Source organism: Canis lupus, chromosome 35 (genome assembly GCF_048164855.1).
Source record: "Canis lupus baileyi chromosome 35, mCanLup2.hap1, whole genome shotgun sequence".
Classification (NCBI taxonomy): domain Eukaryota; kingdom Metazoa; phylum Chordata; class Mammalia; order Carnivora; family Canidae; genus Canis; species Canis lupus.
Genome location: NC_132872.1, coordinates 13,686,231 through 13,710,242, shown reverse-complemented (window position 1 = coordinate 13,710,242; position 24,012 = coordinate 13,686,231). Strand labels below are relative to the sequence as shown.

Sequence of the window (24,012 nt, the reverse complement as noted above, 5' to 3'; positions counted from 1 at the left end):
AAGAAAGATAAAGAGTTTCCAAGAGAAAACAAAAACTAAAGGAGTTCATGAACACTAAGCCAGCTCTGCAAGAAATGTTAAAGGGGACTCTTTGAGCAGAAAAGAGACCAAAAGCAACAAATACTAGAAAGGAATAAAGACAATCTACAGGAACAGTGACTTTACAGGTAATGCAATGGTACTACATTTATATCTATCAATAATTACTCTGAGGCACCTAGGTGGCTCAGTTGGTTAAGTGTCTTTGTCTCAATTCATGATCCCAGGGTCCTGGGATTGAGCCCCATATTGCACTCCCTGCTTAGTGGGGAGCCTGCTTCTCCCTCTCCTTCTGCCACTCCCCCTACTTGTGCTCTTTCCTTATCTGTCAAATAAAGTATTTTTTTAAAATAATAATTACTCTGAATGTAAATGGACTAAATACTCCAATCAAAACACATATGGTATCAGAATGGATTAAAAAAAAGCAAGACCCATTGTTATGCTGCCTACCAGAGACTCATTTTAGACCCAAAACCACCTCCAGATTGAAAGTGAGGGGGGGTTGAGAACCATATATCATGCTAGCAAACATCAAAAGCTGGAGTAGCCATACTTATATCAGACAAACTATTTTAAACCAACGATTGTAATAAGAGATGAACAAGGACACTATATCATACTAAAGGGGTCTATCCAACAAGATACAACAACTGTAAATATTTATGCTCATGGCTTGGGAACAGCCAAATACATAAATCACTTAATAACAAATTTAAAGAAACTCACTGATAATAACACAACAATAGTAAGGGACTCTAACACCCCACTCACAACAACAAGCAAATAATCTAAATAGAATATCAACCAGGAAGCGATGGCTTTGAATGACACACTGGACCAAATGGACTTAATAGATATATTCCGAACATCTAAAGCAGCAGAATATGCATTCTTTTTAAGTGCACATGGAACATTCTCCAGAAGAGATCACATACTGGGCCACAAATCAGTGTTCAACCAGTACCAAAAGCCTGAGATCATACCATCATATTTTCAGACCACAGTACAATGAAACATGAAGTTAACCACAAGAAAAAAATTGGAAAGACCACAATACATGGAAATTAAAGAACATTCTACTAAAGAATGAATGGGTTAACTAGGAAATTATAGAACAAACTTTTAAAAATACATGGAAGCAAATTAAACTGGAAATAAAACCATCCAAAACCTTTGGGATTTAATAAAGGCAGTCATAAGAAAAAAGTATATAGCAATACAGGCCTTCTTCAAGAAGAAAAGTCTCAAATACACAACTTAACCTTACATCTAAAGGAACTGGAAAAAGAACAGTAAATAAAGCCTAAAACCAGTGGAGAAGGGAAATAATTAAGATTGGAGCAGAAATAAATGATATAGAAATAAAACCAGCAGAACAGATCAAAGAAACCAGGAGCTGGTTTTTTGAAAAGAACAAACCAAATCAATAAACCCCTAGCCAGACTTCTCAAAAAAGAAAGAGAAAAGACCCAAATAAATAAAATCACGAATAAGAGATGACAAACAACATCACAAAAATACAAAAAATTATAAGAGAATCTTATGGCAATTATATCCCAACAAATTGAGCAATCTGGAAGAAATTAATAAATTTCTGGGGATACATAGGTTCCTCAGTGGTTGAGCATCTGCCTTTCACTCAGGGCATGATCCTGGGGTCCTGGGATTGAGTCCCACATCGGGGTCCCGCAGGGGGCCTGCTTCTCCCTTTGCCTGTATCTCTGCCTCCCTCTCTGTGTCTCTTATGAATAAATAAAATCTTTTTTTTAAAAAAAGAAATTAATAACATATTAATGTCCTAGAAACATAAACTACCAGAACGGAAACAGGAAGAAATAGAAAACCTGAACAGACCCACAACCAGCAAAGAAATTGAATCGGCAACTGAAAATCTCCAACAAACATGAATCCAGAGCCAGATGGCTTCCCAGGGGAATTCTACCAAATGTTTAAAGAATTAAATACCTATTCTGAAACTGTTACAAAAAAATAGAAATGTAAGGAAAACTTCCAAACTCATTCCATGAGGGCAGCATTACCTTGATTCCAAAACCAGACAAAGATCCTGCTGAAGAAGAGAATTACAGGCTAAAATCCTTGATGATCAGGGATACAAAAAATTCTCAACAAGATACTAGCTAATCAAATCCAACAGTACATAAAAGAATTATTCATCACAACCAAGTGAGATTTATTCCTAGGCTGCAGAGTGGCTCAGTATCCGCAAAATCAATGTGATACACCACATAAATAAAAGAAAGGACAATAACATAAAATCTTCTCAACCGATACAGAAGAAGCATTTGATAAAATAGAGCAAGCTTTCTTGATTAAAACTCTTCACATTTATGGATAGAGACAACATAACTCAATATCATAAATGCCATATCTGAAAAGCCCACAGCAAATATCACTCAAAATGGGGAAAAACTGCAAACTTTTCCCCTAGAGTCAGGAACATGACAGGGATGACTGATGTTCAACATATTACTGAAAGTCCTGGCCTCAGCTATCAGACAACACAAAGAAATAAAAGGCATCCAGATCAGCAAGGAAGAAGTCAAACTTTCACCGTTTGCAGATGATGACATGATACTCTCCACATAAAACCCAAAAGACTCCACCCAAAAATCGCTAGAACTGATGCATGAATTCAGTAAAGTCACAGCATATAAAATCAATGTGCAGAAATCTGTTGCATTTCTATACGCCAATAACAAAGCAGCAGAAAGAGAAATCAAGGAAACAACCCCATTTACAGTTGTACCAAAACCCATAAGATACCAGGGAATAAACCTAACCAAAGAGGTAAAAGATCCGCATGCTGAAAACTCTTTAGTCTCTATAACACTTATGGAAGAACTTGAAGAAGTCACCAAAAAATGGAAAAACATTCCATGCTCATGGATTGGAAGAACAATTATTTTTAAAATGTCTATACTACCCAAAGCAATCTACACATTCAATGCAACCCCAACCAAAATACCACCGGCATTTTTCACAGAACTAGAACAAACAATCCTAAAACTTGCATGGACCCACAAAAGACCCTGAATAGCCAAAGCAATCTTGAAAAAAGAAAAAAGCAAAGCTGGAGGCATCACAATTCCGGACTTCAAATTATATTACAAAGCTTTAGTGATGGTACTGGCACAAACACAGACACGTAGATCAGTGGAACAGAGTAGAAAATCCAGAAATGAACCCGCAACTACGTGGTCAATTAATCTTCAACAAAGCAGGGAAGAATATCTAATGGAAAAAGGCCGTCTCTTTAACAAATGGTGTTGGGAAAATTGGAGAGCACCACGCAGAAGAATGAAACCAGACCACTTTCTTACACCACACACAAAAATAAATTCAAAATGGATTAAAGACCTAAATACGAGTCAGGAAACCCTTCAAATGCTAGAGGAGAACGCAGGCAGCAACTTCTTTGATCCTGGCTGCAGCCCGTGATTTCTTATTAGATACGTCTCCAGAGGCAAGGGGAACAAAAGGAAAAAGAAACTATTGGGACTCCATCAAAATAAAAAGCTTCTGCACAGGTGAAGGAAACAGGCAACAAAACTAAAAGGCAACCAGTGGATGGGGAGAAGATATTTGCAAATGACATATCAGATGAAGAGCTAGTACCCAGATCCATAAAGAACTTATCAAAATCAACATCCAAAAAATAAATAATCCAGTCAAGGAACGGGCAGAAGACATGAACAGACATTTTTCCAAAGAGGACATCCAGATGGCTAACAGACACATGCCAAGGTGCTCCACGTCAGTCATCATCAGGGAAATCCAAATCAAAACCACAATGACATACCACATCACACCTGTCAGAAAAGCTAAAATTAACAACCTAAGAAACAATAGATGTTGGTGAGATGAGGAGAAAGGGGAACTTTCTTACATTGTGGGTGGGAATGCAAATGGGTGCAGCCACTCTGGAAACTATATGGATGTTCTTAAAGAATTAAAAATAGAACTACCTTCAACCCAGCAATTGCACTACTAGATATTTATCCAAAGGATACAAAAATACTGATTTGAAGAGGTACCTCCACCCCAATGTTTATAGCAGCACTATCACCAAGAGGCAAATTATGGAGAAAGAACCCAAATGTCCACTGATAAATGGGTAAAGAAGTGAGACATATATATCCATCCATACACAGACCCAATGGGCTATTACTTAGCTATCAAAAAGAATGAAATCTTGCCATTTTCAATGACATGGATGCAGCTAGAGGGTATTATGCTAAGTGAAATAAGTCAGAGAAAGACAAATACCATATACTTCTGTTTTTATGTAATGTCTTAGTCTGGCTTTGGTATCAGGGTAATGCTGGCCTTGTACAGTGTACCTCCATACATATCTAATAAGAAAACACGGGCTGCAGCCAGGATCAAAGAAGTTGCTGCCTGCGTTCTCCTCTAGCATTTAAAGGGTTTCCTGACTCGTATTTGGGTCTTTAATCCATTTTGAATTTATTTTTGTGTGTGGTAATTAAGAAAGTGGTCTGGTTTCATTCTTCTGCGTGGTGCTCTCCAATTTTCCCAACACCATTTGTTAAAGAGACGGCCTTTTTCCATTAGATATTCTTCCCTGCTTTGTTGAAGATTAATTGACCACGTAGTTGCGGGTTCATTTCTGGATTTTCTACTCTGTTCCACTGATCTACGTGTCTGTGTTTGTGCCAGTACCATCACTAAAGCTTTGTAATATAATTTGAAGTCCGGAATTGTGATGCCTCCAGCTTTGCTTTTTTCTTTTTTCAAGATTGCTGTGGCTATTCAGGGTCTTTTGTGGGTCCATGCAAGTTTTAGGATTGTTTGTTCTAGTTCTGTGAAAAATGCCGGTGGTATTTTGGTTGGGGTTGCATTGAATGTGTAGATTGCTTTGGGTAGTATAGACATTTTAAAAATAATTGTTCTTCCAATCCATGAGCATGGAATGTTTTTCCATTTTTTGGTGACTTCTTCAAGTTCTTCCATAAGTGTTATAGAGACTAAAGAGTTTTCAGCATGCGGATCTTTTACCTCTTTGGTTAGGTTTATTCCCTGGTATCTTATGGGTTTTGGTACAACTGTAAATGGGGTTGTTTCCTTGATTTCTCTTTCTGCTGCTTTGTTATTGGCGTATAGAAATGCAACAGATTTCTGCACATTGATTTTATATGCTGTGACTTTACTGAATTCATGCATCAGTTCTAGCGATTTTTGGGTGGAGTCTTTTGGGTTTTATGTGGAGAGTATCATGTCATCATCTGCAAACGGTGAAAGTTTGACTTCTTCCTTGCTGATCTGGATGCCTTTTATTTCTTTGTGTTGTCTGATAGCTGTGGCTAGGAATTGATGAAACAAAACAAATGAACTGGGGGGTGGGGAAGAAAATCAGGTACAGACTTTTACCTAGAGAACAAACCAATGGTTACTAGAGGGGACATGTGTAGGATGATGGGTTAAATAGGTGATGGGGATTAAGGAGGGTACTTGTAACTAGCACCGGGTGTTGAATGTAAATGTTGAATCATTAAATTCTACACCTGAAACCAATATTACACTGTATGTCAACTAGCTGGAATTTAAATAAAAACTTGGGAAAAGAAACTATAGGCCAATATCCCTGATGAATATAGATATAAAAATCCTCAACTAAATATTAGCAAACTGAATTCAACAATACATTAAAGAGACATCAACAAGATCAAGTAGGATTTATTTCAGGAATGCAGGGATGCTTCTATACTCACAAATCAATTTAATTCATCATATTTACAGAGTAAGGATAAAAATAATACAATCATCTCAATATGTACAGAAAAGGCATTTGACAAAATCCAATATCAACTCATGATAAAAACTCTCAACACAGTGAGTGTAAAGGGAACCTTAACAATAAAGGCATATATGGAAAAAACCAAATGGCTATCCTCAAACTCAATGGTTAAAAAAAAAAAAAAGAGAGAGAGCTTTTCCTCTAAGATGAGGAACAAGAGAGATTGACTCTCATCCTTTCATTCAACATAATACTGGAAGTCCTAACCACAGCAATCATATAAGAAAAAGAAATAATAATGGAATATTACTCAGCAATAAAAAAGAATGAGGTCCTGCCATTTCCAAAACATGGATGGACCTAAAGGGCATTATGCTAAATAAAATAATTCATAGAAAGACAAATATAATATCATTTCACTTCTATGTAGAATCTAAAAAACAAGTCTACAAACAACAACAAGCAAAATTAGACCCATAATCACAGAAAACAAACCATAGTTACCAAAAAAGAGAAGGGTTTGAGAATGCACAAAATGAGTGAGGGGAATGGCAGGCACAGGCTTCCAATTATTAAATGTATAAGCTACAGGGCTGAAAGGTACAGCATAGAGAATATAGTCAACAGTATTGTAATAGCACTGTATGGGGACAGATGGTAGCTACACTTATGAGTATTGCATAATATATAGAGTTGTCAAATTCTGTTGTACACCTGAAGCTAAACTGACATTGTGTGTCAACCATGCTTCAATTAAAAAATAAAGGTTAAACAGAGTTAGCATATTAAAGGAGCAATTCCTCTCCTAGGTATCCACCCAAGAGAGTTGAAAACACATGTCCACATAAAATTTATGTAAATGTTAACAGTGGCGTTATTCATAATGGTGAAAAAGTGGAAATAACCTAAATGTGTTTCAACTGATGACATATAAATGTGATATGGATTATTTGGTCATAAAAAGGAGTGAAGTACTGACACATGCTACACCATGGATGAAAATGAAAGTCATACGAAGAAAAAAAAAAGCCAGTCACAAAGACCACAGAATTCATGTATATAAAGTGTCTAGAATAGACAAATCTGTAGACAAAAAAAAAAATAAAAGGTTGCTTAGACTTAAGAGGCACCTGGGTGACTCAGTCAATTAAGTGTCCAACTTTTGATTTCAACTCAAATCACAGCTACAGGGTCATGAGATCGAGCCCCATGTCCACATTTGGTGTGGAGCCTGCTTAAGATTCTCTCCGTCCCTCTCCCTCTGTCCCTCTATGCCTTCCTACTCATGCTCTCTCTTTTTTTTTTAATTTTTTTTATTTATTTATGATAGTCACATAGAGAGAGAGAGAGAGAGGCAGAGACACAGGCAGAGGGAGAAGCAGGCTCCATGCACCGGGAGCCCAATGTGGGATTCGATCCCGGGTCTCCAGGATCGTGCCCTGTGCCAAAGACAGGCGCCAAACCGCTGCGCCACCCAGGGATCCCATGCTCTCTCTTTCAAAAAAAAAAAAAAAAAGTGGTTGCTTAGGGCTAAGAATGAGAGTTTGGGGAAATGGAGAGTGACTGCTAATGAGTGGGGTTTTTTTTGGGGGGGGGGACTATGATATTAGAAAATAGTGGTAATGGTTGAAAACCTCAATATATAAAAAACTCCACTAAATTGGACACTAAATGTGTCAATTGTATGATAAAGAAAGACTGCTGACCAAAAATAACCTACCTGGCAAAGCTTTCCCTTAAGCATTGGGGCAAATAAAGAGTTTTCCAGACAAATGAAAGCTGTAGGAGTTCATCACCACTAGTCCAGCCTAACAAGAAATGCTAAAGTCAGTTCTTCAAGCTGAAGTGAAAGGACACTGACTAGGAACAGGAAAACATGTATAAATTTCATTGATAAAGGCGAATATAAAGTTAAATTAGGAATACTCTAATATTTTAATGATGGTGAGTAAATATTTTATAAATTTAGTATAAAGGTTAAAAGGCAAAGTATTAAAAGTAACTATAACTACAATAATTTGTTAATGGATATATAAAGTAAGAAAATACAAACTGTGACATCAAAAACAAAGTGTTGGGGGGAGTTAAGTATGCTTTAGCATATGTTCAAAGTTAAGTCATTATCAGGTTAAAATAGATTGAAATGTTTTATATAAGGCTCATAGTCATCACAAAGCAAAACCTTTAACAGATACAAACAACATAAAGAGAAAGAATCCAAACATACAACAAAACTAGGTCATCCAGACCCTCCCCCCAAAAACCCCAAATCAATAAGGAAACATTGGACTTAAATACCAAGTTAGACCAGATGGACTTAACAAATATTTACAGACATTCCATTCAACAGTAGCAGAATACACATTCTTAAATGCACATGGAACATTCTTCAGGATAAATCACAGCAGGCCACAAAACAAGTCTTAATTAACTGAAAAAACTTGAAATCATATCATTTCTTTCCTAACCTCAAAGGTATAAGACTAGAAATCAACTACAAGAAAGAAACTGTAAAATTCATAAATATCTGGAGATTAACAACATAGTCTGGATAGCCAGTTGAGAAAAAAAATCAAGAGAATAAAATGTATATAGAGAAAATATTTATACAATTATTCTATAAACAAGGGAAACAAGAAGCAGTGGGATGTGTGAAGCAGTGGGATATGTAAAGGGACTTGAAGGCAGGTAAGGTAATTTTACATTTCATTCAAGTTGATAAAATGTCAATACCAGTAGACAGTGGTAAGTTGTGAATACATAATGTACTACCCAGAGAAAATGCTAAAAAAGGTGTTCAAAGTGATACTCTCAAAAACATTATAATCATATTGGAACTCTAAAATATTCAAGTAAACCACAGGAAATCATGAAAAATTAAAAACAAAAAAACACCGAGAACATTCTTTTTGATGGCTGAGTAATATTCCATTTTATATATATACCACATCTTCCTTATCCATTCATCTGTTGATGGACATCTGGGCTCTTTCCATATTTTTCAATGGCATGGATGGAACCAGAGGATAATATACTAAGTGAAACAAGTCAGTCAGAGAAAGACAAATACCATATTATTTCACTCATATGTGGAATTTAAGAAACAAAACAGATGAACATGGGGGAAAGGAAGGAAAAATAAAATAAGATGAAAATTGAGAGAGAAGAAAACGATAAGAGATGCTTAATTCCAGGAAACAAACTGAAGGTTTGCTAGAGGAGAGGTTGGCAGGGGGAAGGGATAATTGGGTGATGGGCATTAAAGAGGGCACTTGAAGTAATGAGCATTGACTATTATATGCAACTGATTAATCAATAAATTTTATATGCAACTGATTAATCAATACATTCTGTCTCTGAAACTAACAAAAAATACAGAGAACAGAAAACAAAATATAAAATAGCAGATATAAGCCTGAACTATCAATAATTATATATATAAATATATAAGTAAATCCATGTGTAAATTACATAAGGGTAAATGGTCTTAATATACCAATTGAAGAACTGAGATTAATAGATTAAAAAACATAACCCTACTATATACAGTCAGTGAAACATCAACCTCAAACAGGCAGCCTCAAGCAGAAGAATGAAAACCAATATACCATTCAAATACTGAATTCTTTCCCCTTAAGATCAGGAACAAATTCTAGAAGCTCCATTCTATTTCAACATTATATTTGAAATTCTAGCCAGTCCAACAAGAAAATAAGGGAAATAAGAGGCAAACAAACTGGGAAAAAATAACACTGTCCCTATTTACAGATGATAAGATTGTCTACACAGAAAATCCTAAGGAACCTACCAAAAGATGGTCAGAATATGACAGTTAGCAAGGCCACAGGATACTAGATAAACACACACACACAAAAACCAATTGTATTTCTATACTAACAATGAACATGAGCACATAGATACCAAAATCAAAAGCAAATTATCATTTACAATTGCCAAAAAAGTGTCTAATCCTAACAAAATATGTGTAGGACTTTTATACAGAAACAAAACACTGATGAAAGAAATCAAAGGAGATCTAAATAAATTGAGAATCATACCATGTCCATGGATTACAAAATTCAACATAATAAATATGTCAACCCCCCTCCCCCGCAACTGATACACAGGTTTAACACAATTTCTATCATAATTCCAGTTAGATTTTATTTGTAAGTGTAGACAAAATTATTTTAAAATTTATATAGAAAGGCAAAGTAACTAGAATAGTTAAGCAATATGGAAAAAAAAAAAAGACTACAATGAGAGGACCAATTTCAAGATCTCTTACATAGCTACGATAATCAAGATTGTATGTTATTAGCAAAGGGACAGACGCATGGATCAATGGAACAGAACATGAACCCAGAATTGGACCCACACAAATATGCTCAGATTGACTTCTGACAAATGTGAAAATTGCAAAACCAATTCAGCGGAGGAGAGCCTTTTCAACAAATAGTGCTAGAGCAATCGCAAATCCACAGGCAAAACAAAACAAAAAGTAGGAAAAAACACCCGAATCTCAAAACTTATACAAAAATGAACTCCAAATGGATCATAGACTTAAATGTAAAATGTAAAACTATTAAACTTTAAAGAAAAATATAGGGCAGCCCCGGTGGCTCAGCGGTTTGGCACCACCTTCCGCCCAAGGTGTGGTCCTGGAGACCTGGAATCGAGTCCCGCCTTGGGACTTCGCCCTCTGCCTGCGTCTGCTTCTCCCTCTGCCTGTGTTTCTGCCTCTCTCTCTCTCTCTGTGTGTGTCTCTCATGAATAAATAAATAAAATCTTTTAAAAAAAAAAGAAAGAAAAATATAGTAGAAAATCACTGGGGACTAGGGCTAGGTAGAATTCTTAAACTCAACACTAAAAACAAGATTGACAGAAGGAAAAAAATGATAAATTGGGTTTAACAAAATTAAAAACTTGCACTATGCAAAAGGTCCCTATTAAGGACATGAAAAGACAAGCTATAGACTAGGAGAAAATACTTGAAAACCACATAAACAACTAAGGACTTGTATCTAGAATATAAAAAGAAATTCAGAACTTAACAGTAAAATAGCAAACAATCTTATTTGAACATGAGCAAAAGACATGAAGAAACATTTCATTAAACACATGTAGGTGGCAAACAAAAAAAACAATGTGCTTGTTAAATAAAAGTACCCCATGCCTGAGTTTTTAAAAGTCAACTTTAGTTGATGAGAGACCTAAAGGTGAAAGTCAAAATTATAAGATATTAGAGCATAAAGAAAAATAACCTGATGGTTGGATAGATAGGAATTTCTTAATCCTTAAAAATCTCTGACTGCATTCACAAAATGGAATTCCTGGGCCCCAAACCCTAAGGATGTTCCACTAAGGTATCACCACTCTCAAAGACCCAGCTGATCCGATTTCAATACTTCATCTCTGTTTCTATTTCAAAGATATCCTGAAACTCATGTTAAGATGAAAGCGTATGGGTGAAAAAAAAAGAAAAAAGGAAAGAAAGAAGGAAAAAAGAAAGAAAACAAAAATACACACACTTACAGTTCTTCCCATTCTTTTTTTCGCTGCTGAATCTTAAGCTGGGCCCTTTCAGCTTTTAATATAAGTTTCCTTGTTTTCTCAATTTGATTTTCCACCATAATTTCACTTAGGGTTTTAGGCCGAAATTTCTTCCCTTCCTCTATAATTGATTCTTCTGGCACACTAATGCTCCCACCTGTACAGAGAGTCAATGTTTGTTTGTTTGTTTGTTTGTTTGTTTGTTTTCCATCTTCTTGAAACATCAAAACGAAATTCTCAAACTTTTTTAAACCTGCCCCATTTTAAAAAACAGGATATAATGAATCTGTAATTCATTTTGTTAAACAATGACCATCAATTCAACCCCAAAATAAGTCTTTTAGCATACCAAAATAAAGAGACCTAAGTCACAGCATTTGCTCCAAAGGACTTTATTGAAAAGTTGGCAAGATAAGACAAAAACAAGATAAATCACGAGAGGCCACTGACAGATAAGATACACTGGGAAATGGTTGGAATATTTGTGATATAGTGGGGGAAGGGGAAACCAAGCAAGTCCTATCTGACATGTATAATTTGAGGTGACATTCACCAACTGCAGTGGTCTGGGGCCAATTAAAAAACTGGTCAGAAACATGCAATCAAACCTATGATTTAAGAGTTATGTATCTACTGAGGCAATTTCTTACTTTATGTTCAAGCTATGGAGAGATATACTTTGGAAAAAAGTTAAATAATAATATGAGATGGTCATATGGTTATAACTCACGATTTCACTTCTCATTTCAAATATATGGTAATATGGAAAAGCAGGAGTTTAGTGTGGCTTGAGTGATCATGGAAAGACTTTATAACAAAAGTGTAATTCAATCTGGGATCTCTAAGAATTGGTAGAATTCAGAGAAGAGAGGAAGGAATTGGTCCCTCCAGTGGGAGCCTGCGTATAAAACTATCAGGCATAATTAGAGAGCAGTGAGCAAGACAATAGGCTAAAAATACTAGCAGAACAGTATGAAAATGCACTATTAATAGGAAACAGAATAAGGATATGCTGTGGAAGGATTAAATACCAGGAAAATGATTTCAGAATTTATCCCAGAGGCAGAAAGGAGCCATTAAGTTTTTCTCAATCAAGAGGATAAAGCGGCATTAATGTCAGTACTGTATCATGGGCACTAGCTGCAGTGCCCCCCTTGATTTATTTTTGATTGGGCTCTCCAAGTCATTCCCAGAATTCTTGTCTTCCTCCTATTCATCTGCAGTCACCCCGTGGGTAGTTACAAGAGGCAGGTCACAGAGATTAAGAGGTACTTTTCACACCTGAATTCTAAGCTCATCGCTCTGTTTAAAGCACTTGCTCTTGGACAATATTTTGAAATGTCACATTCTATCCCCATACTCTGGGTTAGGGTCCAAGAATCTGCAAGGAAACACTGCCTAGAAACTAGCAACTGGGGAAATCCTAGACTTAAGAATAGATGTTGGAAGAAATCAGCAGCATCAAGTACTCTAACCCACTCAGTCACATAACCAGGGTGGGTTTTCCTTAGCAGCACGCATTGAAGAGCTGGTGCGGAGCATTTGCTGGAGGAACATGGCTTCCCATTCTCAGCCATGCCACACCGCCCTATCTCTCTTGATTATTATTCCGAAGGAATAAGGAAAGGGAGGCAAGAGATTGAGCTCAAGCCATCAAAAAAGGATCTGAAGGTTCTACCTATTTGAAACCTATTTGAAACTTATTAAAGAAAAAAATAAAAAATAAAAAAAAAAAAAAAAAAAAAAAAAGAAACTTATTAAAGTAAGGGATCCCTGGGTGGCGCAGCGGTTTGGCGCCTGCCTTTGGCCCAGGGCATGATCCTGGAGACCCGGGATCAAATCCCATGTTGGGCTCCCGGTACATGGAGCCTGCTTCTCCCTCTGCCTATGTCTCTGCCTCTCTCTCTCTCTCTCTGTGTGACTATCATAAATAAATAAAAAATAAAAAAAAAGAAACTTATTAAAGTAAGAATTTAGAAGCCTTCTTGTTATTTAGGCTACCTGTATCTTTCTGGCTATCCTTTCTTCCAGCTCCCTCTTTTTCAGATCTCTCCAATTTGCTTGTTCTTCTCTCTGTTAGACTTATTCTTTTGAACTTGGAGTACTTAGAGGGCTTCACAAGTCTATAGGAAGATATCTTGTGATCACTTTGTATGGCACGAACCACAATAATATCATTTTCCAATGACTCACGAAATCTGAAAAAAAAAAATAGAACAAGTATTTACACTAGTCACCATTTTAACCATTTATACTATTTTAATAATTCTGCAAGATTAAGTAACAAAATAAGACCACTTATACACTATGCTTATAAATGATATTGCTAGATCCAAAAATTTGACAATGCGTTAACCAACAAGGATGTGATAGAAGTCGCATAGGACTTGGTTAAAGAACAAGTAGAATTTTCTTTCTAATGAAAACATTACACAACCCATTATTAATCATATAATGCCACTCTTTTGCTAATATGTAGAAAAATGAAAAATTTTCAGGCAGACTATAATTTAATGGTGAGTGGATCACATCAAACTCTGACAAAATGTAATCCACCTAATATCTCATATAGCTCTTTTATATATATAATCTGATATATATACATATCATATAGCTCATATACATGACCATATTTGTCTCTATAAAAAATATTCAATTCAGGAATTCATATTACTATCTAGTTCATTTTCTTTTACAGCCCACAGAGATTTAATCATTATCAATTAATGGCTAATTGTTGCTATTTTTTTGGCACTAGTTCATAATTACTCTCCAATCTTTTAATTTTAGAATTTAATTTGTGTATATAGTAATTATTCCTAGTTCATCTTTCTATTTTTTAATCCAATCCTTTGAACACTTTCTTCTTTTAAAATGCCTTACTAATTCTAATTTTGCCTTTTCTCGCAGAGCATAGTATCTTTCTCTTCACTCTAAAACTTAACTCCCTTTATCTTCCTGCCTGCTGGAATATTACTCTTTAAATTTTAATCTTTCAATGAAACAAAAAAACATGAAGGAAAACATGGATGGTTTTGGTTCCATCAAAATTTAAAATTTCTAGGATGCCTCAGTGGTTGAGCATGTCTGCCTTTGGCTCAGGGCGTGATCTCAGGGTCCTGGGATAAAGTCTCACATTGGGCTCTTTATGGGGAGCCTGCTTCTCCCTCTGCCTATGTCTCTGTCTTCTCATCATGTCTCTCATGAATAAATAAATAAAATCTTTAACAAAAATTTAAACTTCTGCATAGTTAGAAAAATGTAAACAAAGTTTAAGATAAACAGCAAAGTGTGAGAAAGTATTTGCAATACATATAATAAAAGAAAAACACAGAAACAGTGAATAAAACTAGGGAAAAATAGAATTCAAAGGAAATTGAACATGGACTCTTTCTCCGAAGATTAAATATAAGTGAACTATAAATGTATGAAAATAAATGCTTAACTTCATCAATAATCAGAAAAATGCAAATTATTCAAGCAAGAGTTATCACATTTGGTCTATTTAAATTAGTGGAGATGAAAACACTGGTAGTACCCAGTGGTACAACTTTATTCTCTCCCCCATTCTGATCAGATAGCAAGGTAACTTATTTCCTTCCGTATGTTTAGTGAAGACATAAAGCCGAGGGAGGGAAAGCAGGGAATTAACAAGCAATTGAAGGCAAGAAGATTGAGGAAGAAGAGGTTCCACCTGACAAGGGGGATGATGGACAAATTGGGTCCTAGAGCTGTAGGCACATATTCCCTGATTCTGACAGCTTCTGGGGAGTGTCCCAAAGACAACGGCTGCAAGTATGTTCGATCCTGGGAACAGGGATTCCTGGCCTCACCAAAAACTACCTGCTCCAGCAGAGCACAGGAACGCAAACAAATGAAAGAAGCAGACAGGCTGGGGCAATGAGCCTCACTGGTTTAAGATTCATAATATATTCATTTGTATGAATTCATACTATATATATATAAACAAATATAATATGAATAGTCATTAAAGCCAAACATAGGATATATTATATTGAAATATATAGTTCCTGAGAAGAACTTCTTAGCTACTTCCATCTCTTGGTAGGTAGTAATCTAGATATAATTCCACAATTCAAATATTCAGGTATTTAATATCAGTGCCATGAGTCACAGAGCAGAGTACCAGAGAGGAAACTGCTGCCTAGGGAGAGAGCTCTGAAGGTCTGCAGATGTCTCTCTTCCAGGCTTCAGGTGATTACTGATCACCTGTATGCATGTGATATGTCTACCTGAGGTTGGGGAAAGAATCACCAGAAGACAACAGATAGAATAATCCCTGGGCCTCACACAAGTTAAAATAGCTTGTGTTTCCACAAACCCCATAATACATAGGATAGAGTTCTCAGAAGGATTTTTGTCCTAGTAATGATGAAAAATTAACTCTAGACTAAGGGCTGCCTAGACTTAATCTGCCTAACACAGATTGAAAGCAAGCCTCAAAAACTCAGACTATTTCCAAGTAACTTAATCCCAAAACAAGGCTCAAGAGTATTTAAAAGTGTCAAAAAAAAAAAAAAATACCCAGTACCTACAATGTGAAATTCATAACGTCTGGCATCCAAAGTTTTTCAGCAAAGCAAAAAGCATAACCAAAATAAAGAAAAAATTTTCAACTAATAGAAATAGACCCAGAAAACACACATGATGTAACTAGCAGACAAGCACATTAAAGCAGTTATTATATTTTATAAGTTCAGGAAGTAGAGGAAAGCATGAGCACATTAGAGTGAACAAAATCCTACCTATGATACTAGGAAACCATAAATAATGATTAATAAATTCATATAAATACATTATTTACATGTATGGTTATAACCACTAGAAGAGATATGAAAAGTGGATTCTCTTTGAGATCTATCATATTTATGGGTTGAAATACTCAATACTTATTTTAAAAATCTATTATGTCAAAGTTGATCTATAGATTCAGTGTAATTCCAGTCAAAATCTTAGCAGGGTTTTTGGTGAAAATTGACAAATTGCAAAGGACCTATGCAATACTGAAGATGAAAAACAAAGCCAGAGGATTTATAATATCAGGTGTCAAGAATAATTAAAATAGCATTATACTAGCACAAAGGCAGGCCAATGGAATAGAATGAATAGTTCTTCAGAAATGAATATATATGAATATATAAACACACATATACATATATATTATATACATATAAATACTTGATTTATGACAAACCTATCACTACAATCTGAGGAGGAAAGCATGGTCTTTTCAACAATGATACTAAGTCTATTTAATATCCATATAGAAACAAATGACACATGATCTCCCTCTTATACCACCCCCAAAAATCAATATAGATAATGGTAAAACAATAGAGCTTCTAGAATAAAACACAGGAGAATTATTTCATGAATTGGGAATAGGCACAGATTCCTTACCTATAGCATACACGAACCATAAAAGAAAAATATTGATAAATTGAACTTTATTAAAGTTAGAAACTTCTGCTTAAAAAAGACCTCATTAAAAGAATGAAAAGGCAAGCCACAGATTAAAGATATTTTACATGCATGCACACACACACATCACACATCATATATATACATGTATCACAAATACATGTCATACATCTACAAAAGATTCCTACCTAGAAGATATGAATACTCTTACAACCCAATTTTAAAAATGAACAAAGAACTTGAACACCTAAGAGAATACACAAATAACCAATAAATATAAGAAAAGGGGCTAAAATCATCACTCATCAGGTAAATGCCAATTTAAATCACATGGAGCTACTACTACAGAATAGCTAAAATTTAAAGAAGTAACAATACTAAGTGATGACAAGCATGAGTGTTATGGGTTGAATTGTATCTGCCAGAAAGACACTTAGAAATCTCCCAGTATCTTGGAGTATAATCTCTTCTGGAAATAGGGTCTTGACAGAGGTAATCAGGTTAAAGTGAGATTAGAGTGGTCCTAACCCAACATTACCTATATACTTATAAAAAGTGGAAACTTGGACATGCATTGAGAGAAGACTATGTGAAAAAACACAGAGACAACACCACTTGAAGGCAGAAGGTTTGGGATAATGCATCTAACAGGAAGGAGCTCCAAAGACTGCTGGCAAACCAGCAGAAGCTGAGAGAGGCATGGAACAGATTCTCCCTCCCAGGTCTCAGAAGAAACTAACAAATTGCATTTTTCATAGAACTAGAACTAGTAACCTTAAAATTTATATGGAACCACAAAGAACTTTGTTGAGAAAAAACAACAAAGCTGGAGGTAGGACAATCCCAGATTTTGTGATATGCCACAAAGCTGTAGTAATTAAAATATGGTACTGGCACAAAAATAGACACATAGGTCAATAGAACAGAATGGGAAGCCCAGAAAGAAACCCATGTTTATATGGTCTATTAATCTACAACAAAGGAGACAAGAATACACAATGGGGAAAAGACCCTCTGTTCAACAAATGGTATTGGAAAAACTGGACAGCTTCATGTAAAAGAATGAAACAACCACTTTTTACCACCATATACAAAAATAAGCTCAAAATGGATTACAGACCTAAATGTGAAACCTAAAACCATAAAACTCCTAAAAGAAAATATAGGCAGTAATCTCTTGGATATCACCCTTAGCAACATATTTATGGATATGTTTCTTCAGGCAAGGGAAACAAAAGTAAAAATAAACTGTTGGGACTACACAAAAATAATTTGAAAAGATATATTCTCCACTATGCTTTTTGCAATATTATTTATAATAGTTAAGCTATGGTAGCAACCCAAGTGTCTACTGATAGATGAATGGGTAGAGTGGTTTGTATACATGTATGTGTGTGGGGTGTGTGTGTGTGTGTGTTGTGTGTGTGTACACAGGCACATACATACAATGGACTATTAGCCATAAAAAAACAATGAGATTTTGCCATTTCCAACAACATGGATGGACCTAAAGGATATTATGCAAAGTGAAGTCAGAGAATGACAAATACCATAGATTTCACTTATGTGTGGAATTTAAGAAACAGAACAAGTGAACAAACAAAAACAGACTCTTAAATACAGAGAACATACTGAAGGGATGGTGGGTGGGTGGGTAAAATAGACAAATGGGATTAAGAAGAGATTAATGGGGGCACCTGGCTGGCTCAATTTGTAGAGTATGTGACTCTTGATCTCGGGGTTGTGAGTTTAAGCCCCACATTGGGTGTAGAGATTACTTAAAAAAGAGGATATTAACAAACTTCCATTTATAAAATAAGTCATGAGATGAAAAATACAGCATAGGGAATAGGGAATATAGTCAGTAATATCGTGATAATGTATGGTGACTACACTTATTGTGGTGAGTACAAAGTAATGTATAGAATTGTTGAATCAATATGTTGTATACGTGAAACTCATATGTCAATTATACTTCAATATACATAAATAAAAATACATATCTCTCCTCAAAAAAAAAAAATCCACTCCAACTCAACCAACATTTTGATTTTGGACTTCCAGCCTCTTTGTCTGTTATTTTAAGCCAACCAGTCTGTTGTACTTTGTTATGGAAGCCCTAGGAAGCTGATACAATGGGGATCAGTTGGAATTCTCATACACTAATGGCCATGGTATAAATTGGTTGAATCATTTTTGGTTCTAGTATATAGTATCTAGTACCTAGTACGTAGTATCTAGTAAAGCCAAACATGCATATAATCTATGACCCGGCAATTCTTCTCCTGGTTATATTGCAAACAAATAAGTTCTTATGTCCACCAAAAAGCATGCACAAGAATGGTCATAGCAGCATTATTCATCATTTCAAAAAAATAGAAACAATTCAAATATCCATCAACAGTAGCATGAATAAATAAATCATGGTATGAGCATTGAAGACTATTACAAAACAATGAAAAAGTATAAACTACTGCTACCTGCAACAACATAGATAACCTAAAGCATGATGCTAAGTAAAAGAAGCCAAATACAAAAGAGTTCATGTTGCAGAATTCAATTGTATGAAATTCTCAGACAAAACTCATGATAAACATTCATCTCTGGCGAGTTAATATTTACCGGGAAGGGGGCCACAAGGGAACTTTTCAGAGTACCATGAATATTCTTAATCTGGGCAGTGGATGTATGTGATATATAACTGTAAAATTTATCAAGCTATTCAGTTAAAATTTATGCATTTTACTGAATGTAAATTACATCTCAAAAAGGCAAAAAAAAAGGCACAATTTCTTCTGGGGAGTCCTATTGGTACATGAGAGAGACTGGACAGGAAGTTGTCTTCCATTATACATCTCTTAATTCTATCTCATTTTTTATTTTTAAAATATGTGCATGCTCATGTGTTAACTAGATATAATTTGTCAAAAACAGAATAAATATTACATAATTTAGTTTGTAAAAAATCTAATTTTTAATTAAAAACAATTTTATTATATTATTTTTATTTAAATGCCAGTATATGTAATACAGTGTTCTAGTAATTTCAAGTGTACAATATAGTGATTCAGCATTCTCATACATCACCAGTACTTATCATGACAAGTGCACTCCTCAATCCCCATCACCCTTTTCTTCTGTCACCCAATCACCTCCCCTCTGGTAATCATCAGTTTGTTCTCTATAGTTAAGAGTCTGTTACCTGGTTTGTCTCTGTTTTTTTCTCTTGCTCATTTTTTTTGTTTCTTAAATTCAAACAAATCACAGTATTTGTCTTCCTCTGAGTTATTTTGCTTAACATTATTCTGTCTCCATCTACGTCATTTCATTTTTTAAAAAAAGATTTTATTTATTTATTTATTCATGAGAGACACAGAGAGGCAGAGACACAGGCAGAGAGAAGCAGAGGCATAGGCAGAGGGAGAAGTAGGCTCCCTCTGGGGGGCCTGATGCAGGACTCAATCCCAGGACCCCAGGATCATGCCCTGAGCCAAAGGCAGACATTCAACCACTGAGCCACCCAGGTGTCCATGTCATTTCAAATGGCAAGATTTTATTATCTTTTATGGCTAAATAATATTCCATTGTATAGATACTGCACCTTCTTTACTCATTCATCTATCCATGGATACTAGGGCTGCTTCCATAATTCGGCTATTATAACTAATTCTGCAATAAACATATGGGTGCTTGTATGCCTCTGAATTAGTTTTTTTTTTTTTTTGTATTTTTTGGGTAAATATCCAAATAGTAGGATTACTGGATCATGAGGTAGTTCTGTCTTTAAATTTTGAGGAACATCCATACTGTCTTCCACAGTGGCTGGTTTGCATTTCCAACAGTGCATGAAGTTTCCTTTTTCTCTGCCTCCTCACCAACACTTGCTGTTTCTTGTGTTTTTGATTTTAGCCATTCTGACAGGTGTGAGGTGATATCCTATTGTGTTTTTTATTTGAATTTCCCTGATGATGAGATATCTTTTTTTTAATAAGTTTTTACTTTTAATTCCAGTGTAGTTAGCATACAGTGTTATATTAGTTTTAGGTGTATAATATAGTGATTCAACACTTCCACATATTACTCAGGGCTCATCACAAGTGCACTTTTTTTATAATAAATTTATTTTTTATTGGTGTTCAATTTACCAACATACAGAATAACACCCAGTGCTCATCCCGTCAAGTGCCCCCCTGATCTTGAACATCTTTTCATGTGTTTGTTGGCCAGCTGGACGTCTTCTTTGGAGAAATGTCTATTCATGTCTTCTGCCCATTTTAAAATTGTTTTCTGTGTGTTGAGTTGAAAATGTATTTATTTATACATACCTACATACACACACACACAGAAAGGAGAAGAGGGAAAGAGAGAGTCTCAAGCAGGCTCCACACCCAGCATGGTGCTGATATGGGGCTTGATCTCATGACCCTGAGATCATGACCTGAGCCAAAATCAAGAGTCAGATGCTTAACCAATTGAGCCACGGTAGTGCTTTGAAAAATCTAATTGTTAAACTTCCCAGATTTAAATTTCCCAGAAAGCTCAAGAAGATATCAGTAGCAGTGACAAGAGGATTCCTTGAGATTTCAAATGTTAGTAGGTACTCCAGGACACCTCTTACCTGACCATTTTGATTAAGCCATTGTGAACAACTTCATTCAAATATATGTTCTCAAACATCCTAACTTGTAGGAAATACAAATCCTACCTATTCTGTAGCTTCATGAGGCCAAGTTCATGTTTCTCTTTTTCCCAAGCTAATTCCTTTTCCACTTGATGAATTTTAAAAGCTGTTTTTCTGGCAATCTCAGCACGAATTTTGGAATCCACATCAAAATCCTGCAAATAAGTGGATTTGTTCATCAAAATGGGTACATTTATCACTGTACATTATCAATCCTATTTCATACCCGGATACAGATTAAGTTTTGTACCTAATTTCACTTTGCATCATAATTCTCTTCCAAATATCACAAACTGTTCTAGAAAAAAATAACAATTTTATTTCCACAAAATATGGAGAAAAGTTCTCAGAAATAATTAACAATACTGCAAATAAAATTCTATATTAAAGGATTTTCCCACATAAAAACAATGAACGATAACAGAATATTTGGAGAGTGTGCAGAGGTTAAAAAAAAATACTTCTACCACTCTAAAGCAACCAGTGGCACATAACCAGCGAGGCACAGGGTAGGGGTTCATGGCACCCCTTCCCACGTGGCCCCACCCAGGAAAGACAGCTAAGTCTTTGGTGTCTTTTTTAAGGTCACCAAGTTCTAGCTGGATGTCCTTTGGCAAGGGGGCTATTTCTCCCATAAGGGTAATTAGGGGAGCAATGTTTTTTTTTTTTTTTCCTTTTCTCTTGGAAAAATATCAGTGCCTGCTTTCAGACTAAATTATAAGTAGTAATTATCTTTCCAGGGGTGTTTCAGGGGCAGGGAAAGTACAACACAATCTTGGAATATCTTAGTATTTTTTTTAAGATTTTATTTATTCATGAGAGACACACACACACACAGAGGGGCAGAGACACAGGTAGAGGGAGCAGCAGGCTCCATGCAGGGAACCTGACATGGGACTTGATCCTGAGTCTCCAGGATCAGGCCTTGTGCTGAAGGCGGCGCTAAACCGCTGAGCCACCTGGGCTGCCCTCCATGGGTGTTTCAGTTTTAAGTAGTGATGTATATAAAATGCTTAGCTATAGAACCCACCTCAGGCGTTCTTTATTTTGAATTATGTTACTTATATTCTGTAAATGTCAACCTTTTTTCTTAGTAAAATAGCAATATCTTTTAACCATTATGGGTTGGTCTTTTAAACAATATAAGGTAGCCATTATGATTTCACTAGAGCATTTTTCATATGGAATTGACTAGATGCCTCTAAAATTATAGGTATAGTCAGGATGATAAATTCTGGCTTTTTATTTGATTAGATTCTTGACAGCAATTCCACTTTGGAAGAAGTATATAATGAAAAGAAAATCACTAGCAGGTAGATGGAGCTTTGTAATAAGTCAGAAAAGAGAAAAAATAATACAAAATTAGCTTAAACAATTTGTTGATTGTCCCCATAGCTACAATTACACTAAGTCATCTTTTAAAAATTTGTGGATCTATCGCGTACTATCTTTTTGATGAATTCAGTGAATTATCGAAATAGAATCACAGAGAATCAGAATATATGTGTATCTTGATTAGGTACAAGTAAGTGTTGACAACCAGATTCAAACCTGTATTTATATTTTACTTGTTACTCGCCCCCATCAAAAAAAAAAAAAAAAAAGTGAGGTAGCTAAATCTGGAAGTAAACCTTATGTAAGGAAGCTCTTCTGTATCCAAACCAAGCTGTGTGTCAAGTTCTACAGTATTTTAGCTGCTACCAATACACTAGCCAGATAAAAGGGGACCTTAAGGATGATTTTAAGTTTCCTACTTTATCAGCAAAATAGTAGTCTTGATCAAAAAAAATAGTGTATATTTTAAAAAATTAAAGTCAAATTTCTTTGAGGCTTACTGTTCGCTTAAACTGCATATGCTTTGGTAATTCTTGATTCATTTCTAGAAGTTTCCAAAATTCATTTCTCAAAGCTTTGAGCTTTTCTCTCTTCCCAGCCTTTATTTCTTCCACTTCTTTCATTAACTTGTCGTGTTCTCTTTTTCTTCTAGCATTCTCAATACTGAAAACAGATATTGAAAAGGATAATGAGATAGAGAAACAGCGTAAGAAGAAACAAGGACTCAATAACTTGGAAATTCTTTTGGCTTGGTCAGCTTCTAAAAAGTGCCATTTTGCAACAGTTTAGGGCTAGTGAGTATTTATCAAAAATTCCCATACCTATAGGATTTGGGATCTTCAATATCTTCTGGAATTGGCTCTGCTTCAATTCCAAACTGTAGTAAGGGGAGAAATGGTTAAATTGCATATTTCTCTTAAAATATCTAATATTTTCTCTTAAAATATTTTCTCTTAAAATATTTTCTCTTAAAATATCTAATATCTAATATAAATTTCTAATAATTATAGGCTTGCCAAGTATTTTCACAAGAAATAAACTAGAGAAAACTAAGGGAAAATATTGCAATTGATTAAACTTATTTCTGTTTTAAACAGGTAGGTAGAAAAAGTCTTGAAACTTAATGCGTCTGCAAAATGTTGAGATCACCATAATTCCTCTCCAAAATGTGAATTGCTAATAT

General features: G+C 35.3%; 1 protein-coding gene across 10 annotated transcripts in view; it reads right to left on the bottom strand.

Moving 5' to 3' along the window:
• CFAP44 (cilia and flagella associated protein 44) overlaps positions 1–24,012 on the bottom strand; it is a 126,489-nt gene that overhangs the window by 37,221 nt on the left and 65,256 nt on the right. For all 10 annotated transcript variants that reach the window (XM_072811729.1, XM_072811732.1, XM_072811733.1 and 7 more), the window contains 5 exons: positions 23,651–23,706; positions 23,330–23,492; positions 21,519–21,649; positions 13,373–13,569; positions 11,354–11,528 (listed from right to left, as the gene is read on the bottom strand). In XM_072811729.1, coding sequence (XP_072667830.1) covers positions 11,354–11,528; positions 13,373–13,569; positions 21,519–21,649; positions 23,330–23,492; positions 23,651–23,706 — 722 coding nt within the window. The remainder of the gene's footprint in view (positions 1–11,353; positions 11,529–13,372; positions 13,570–21,518; positions 21,650–23,329; positions 23,493–23,650; positions 23,707–24,012) is intronic.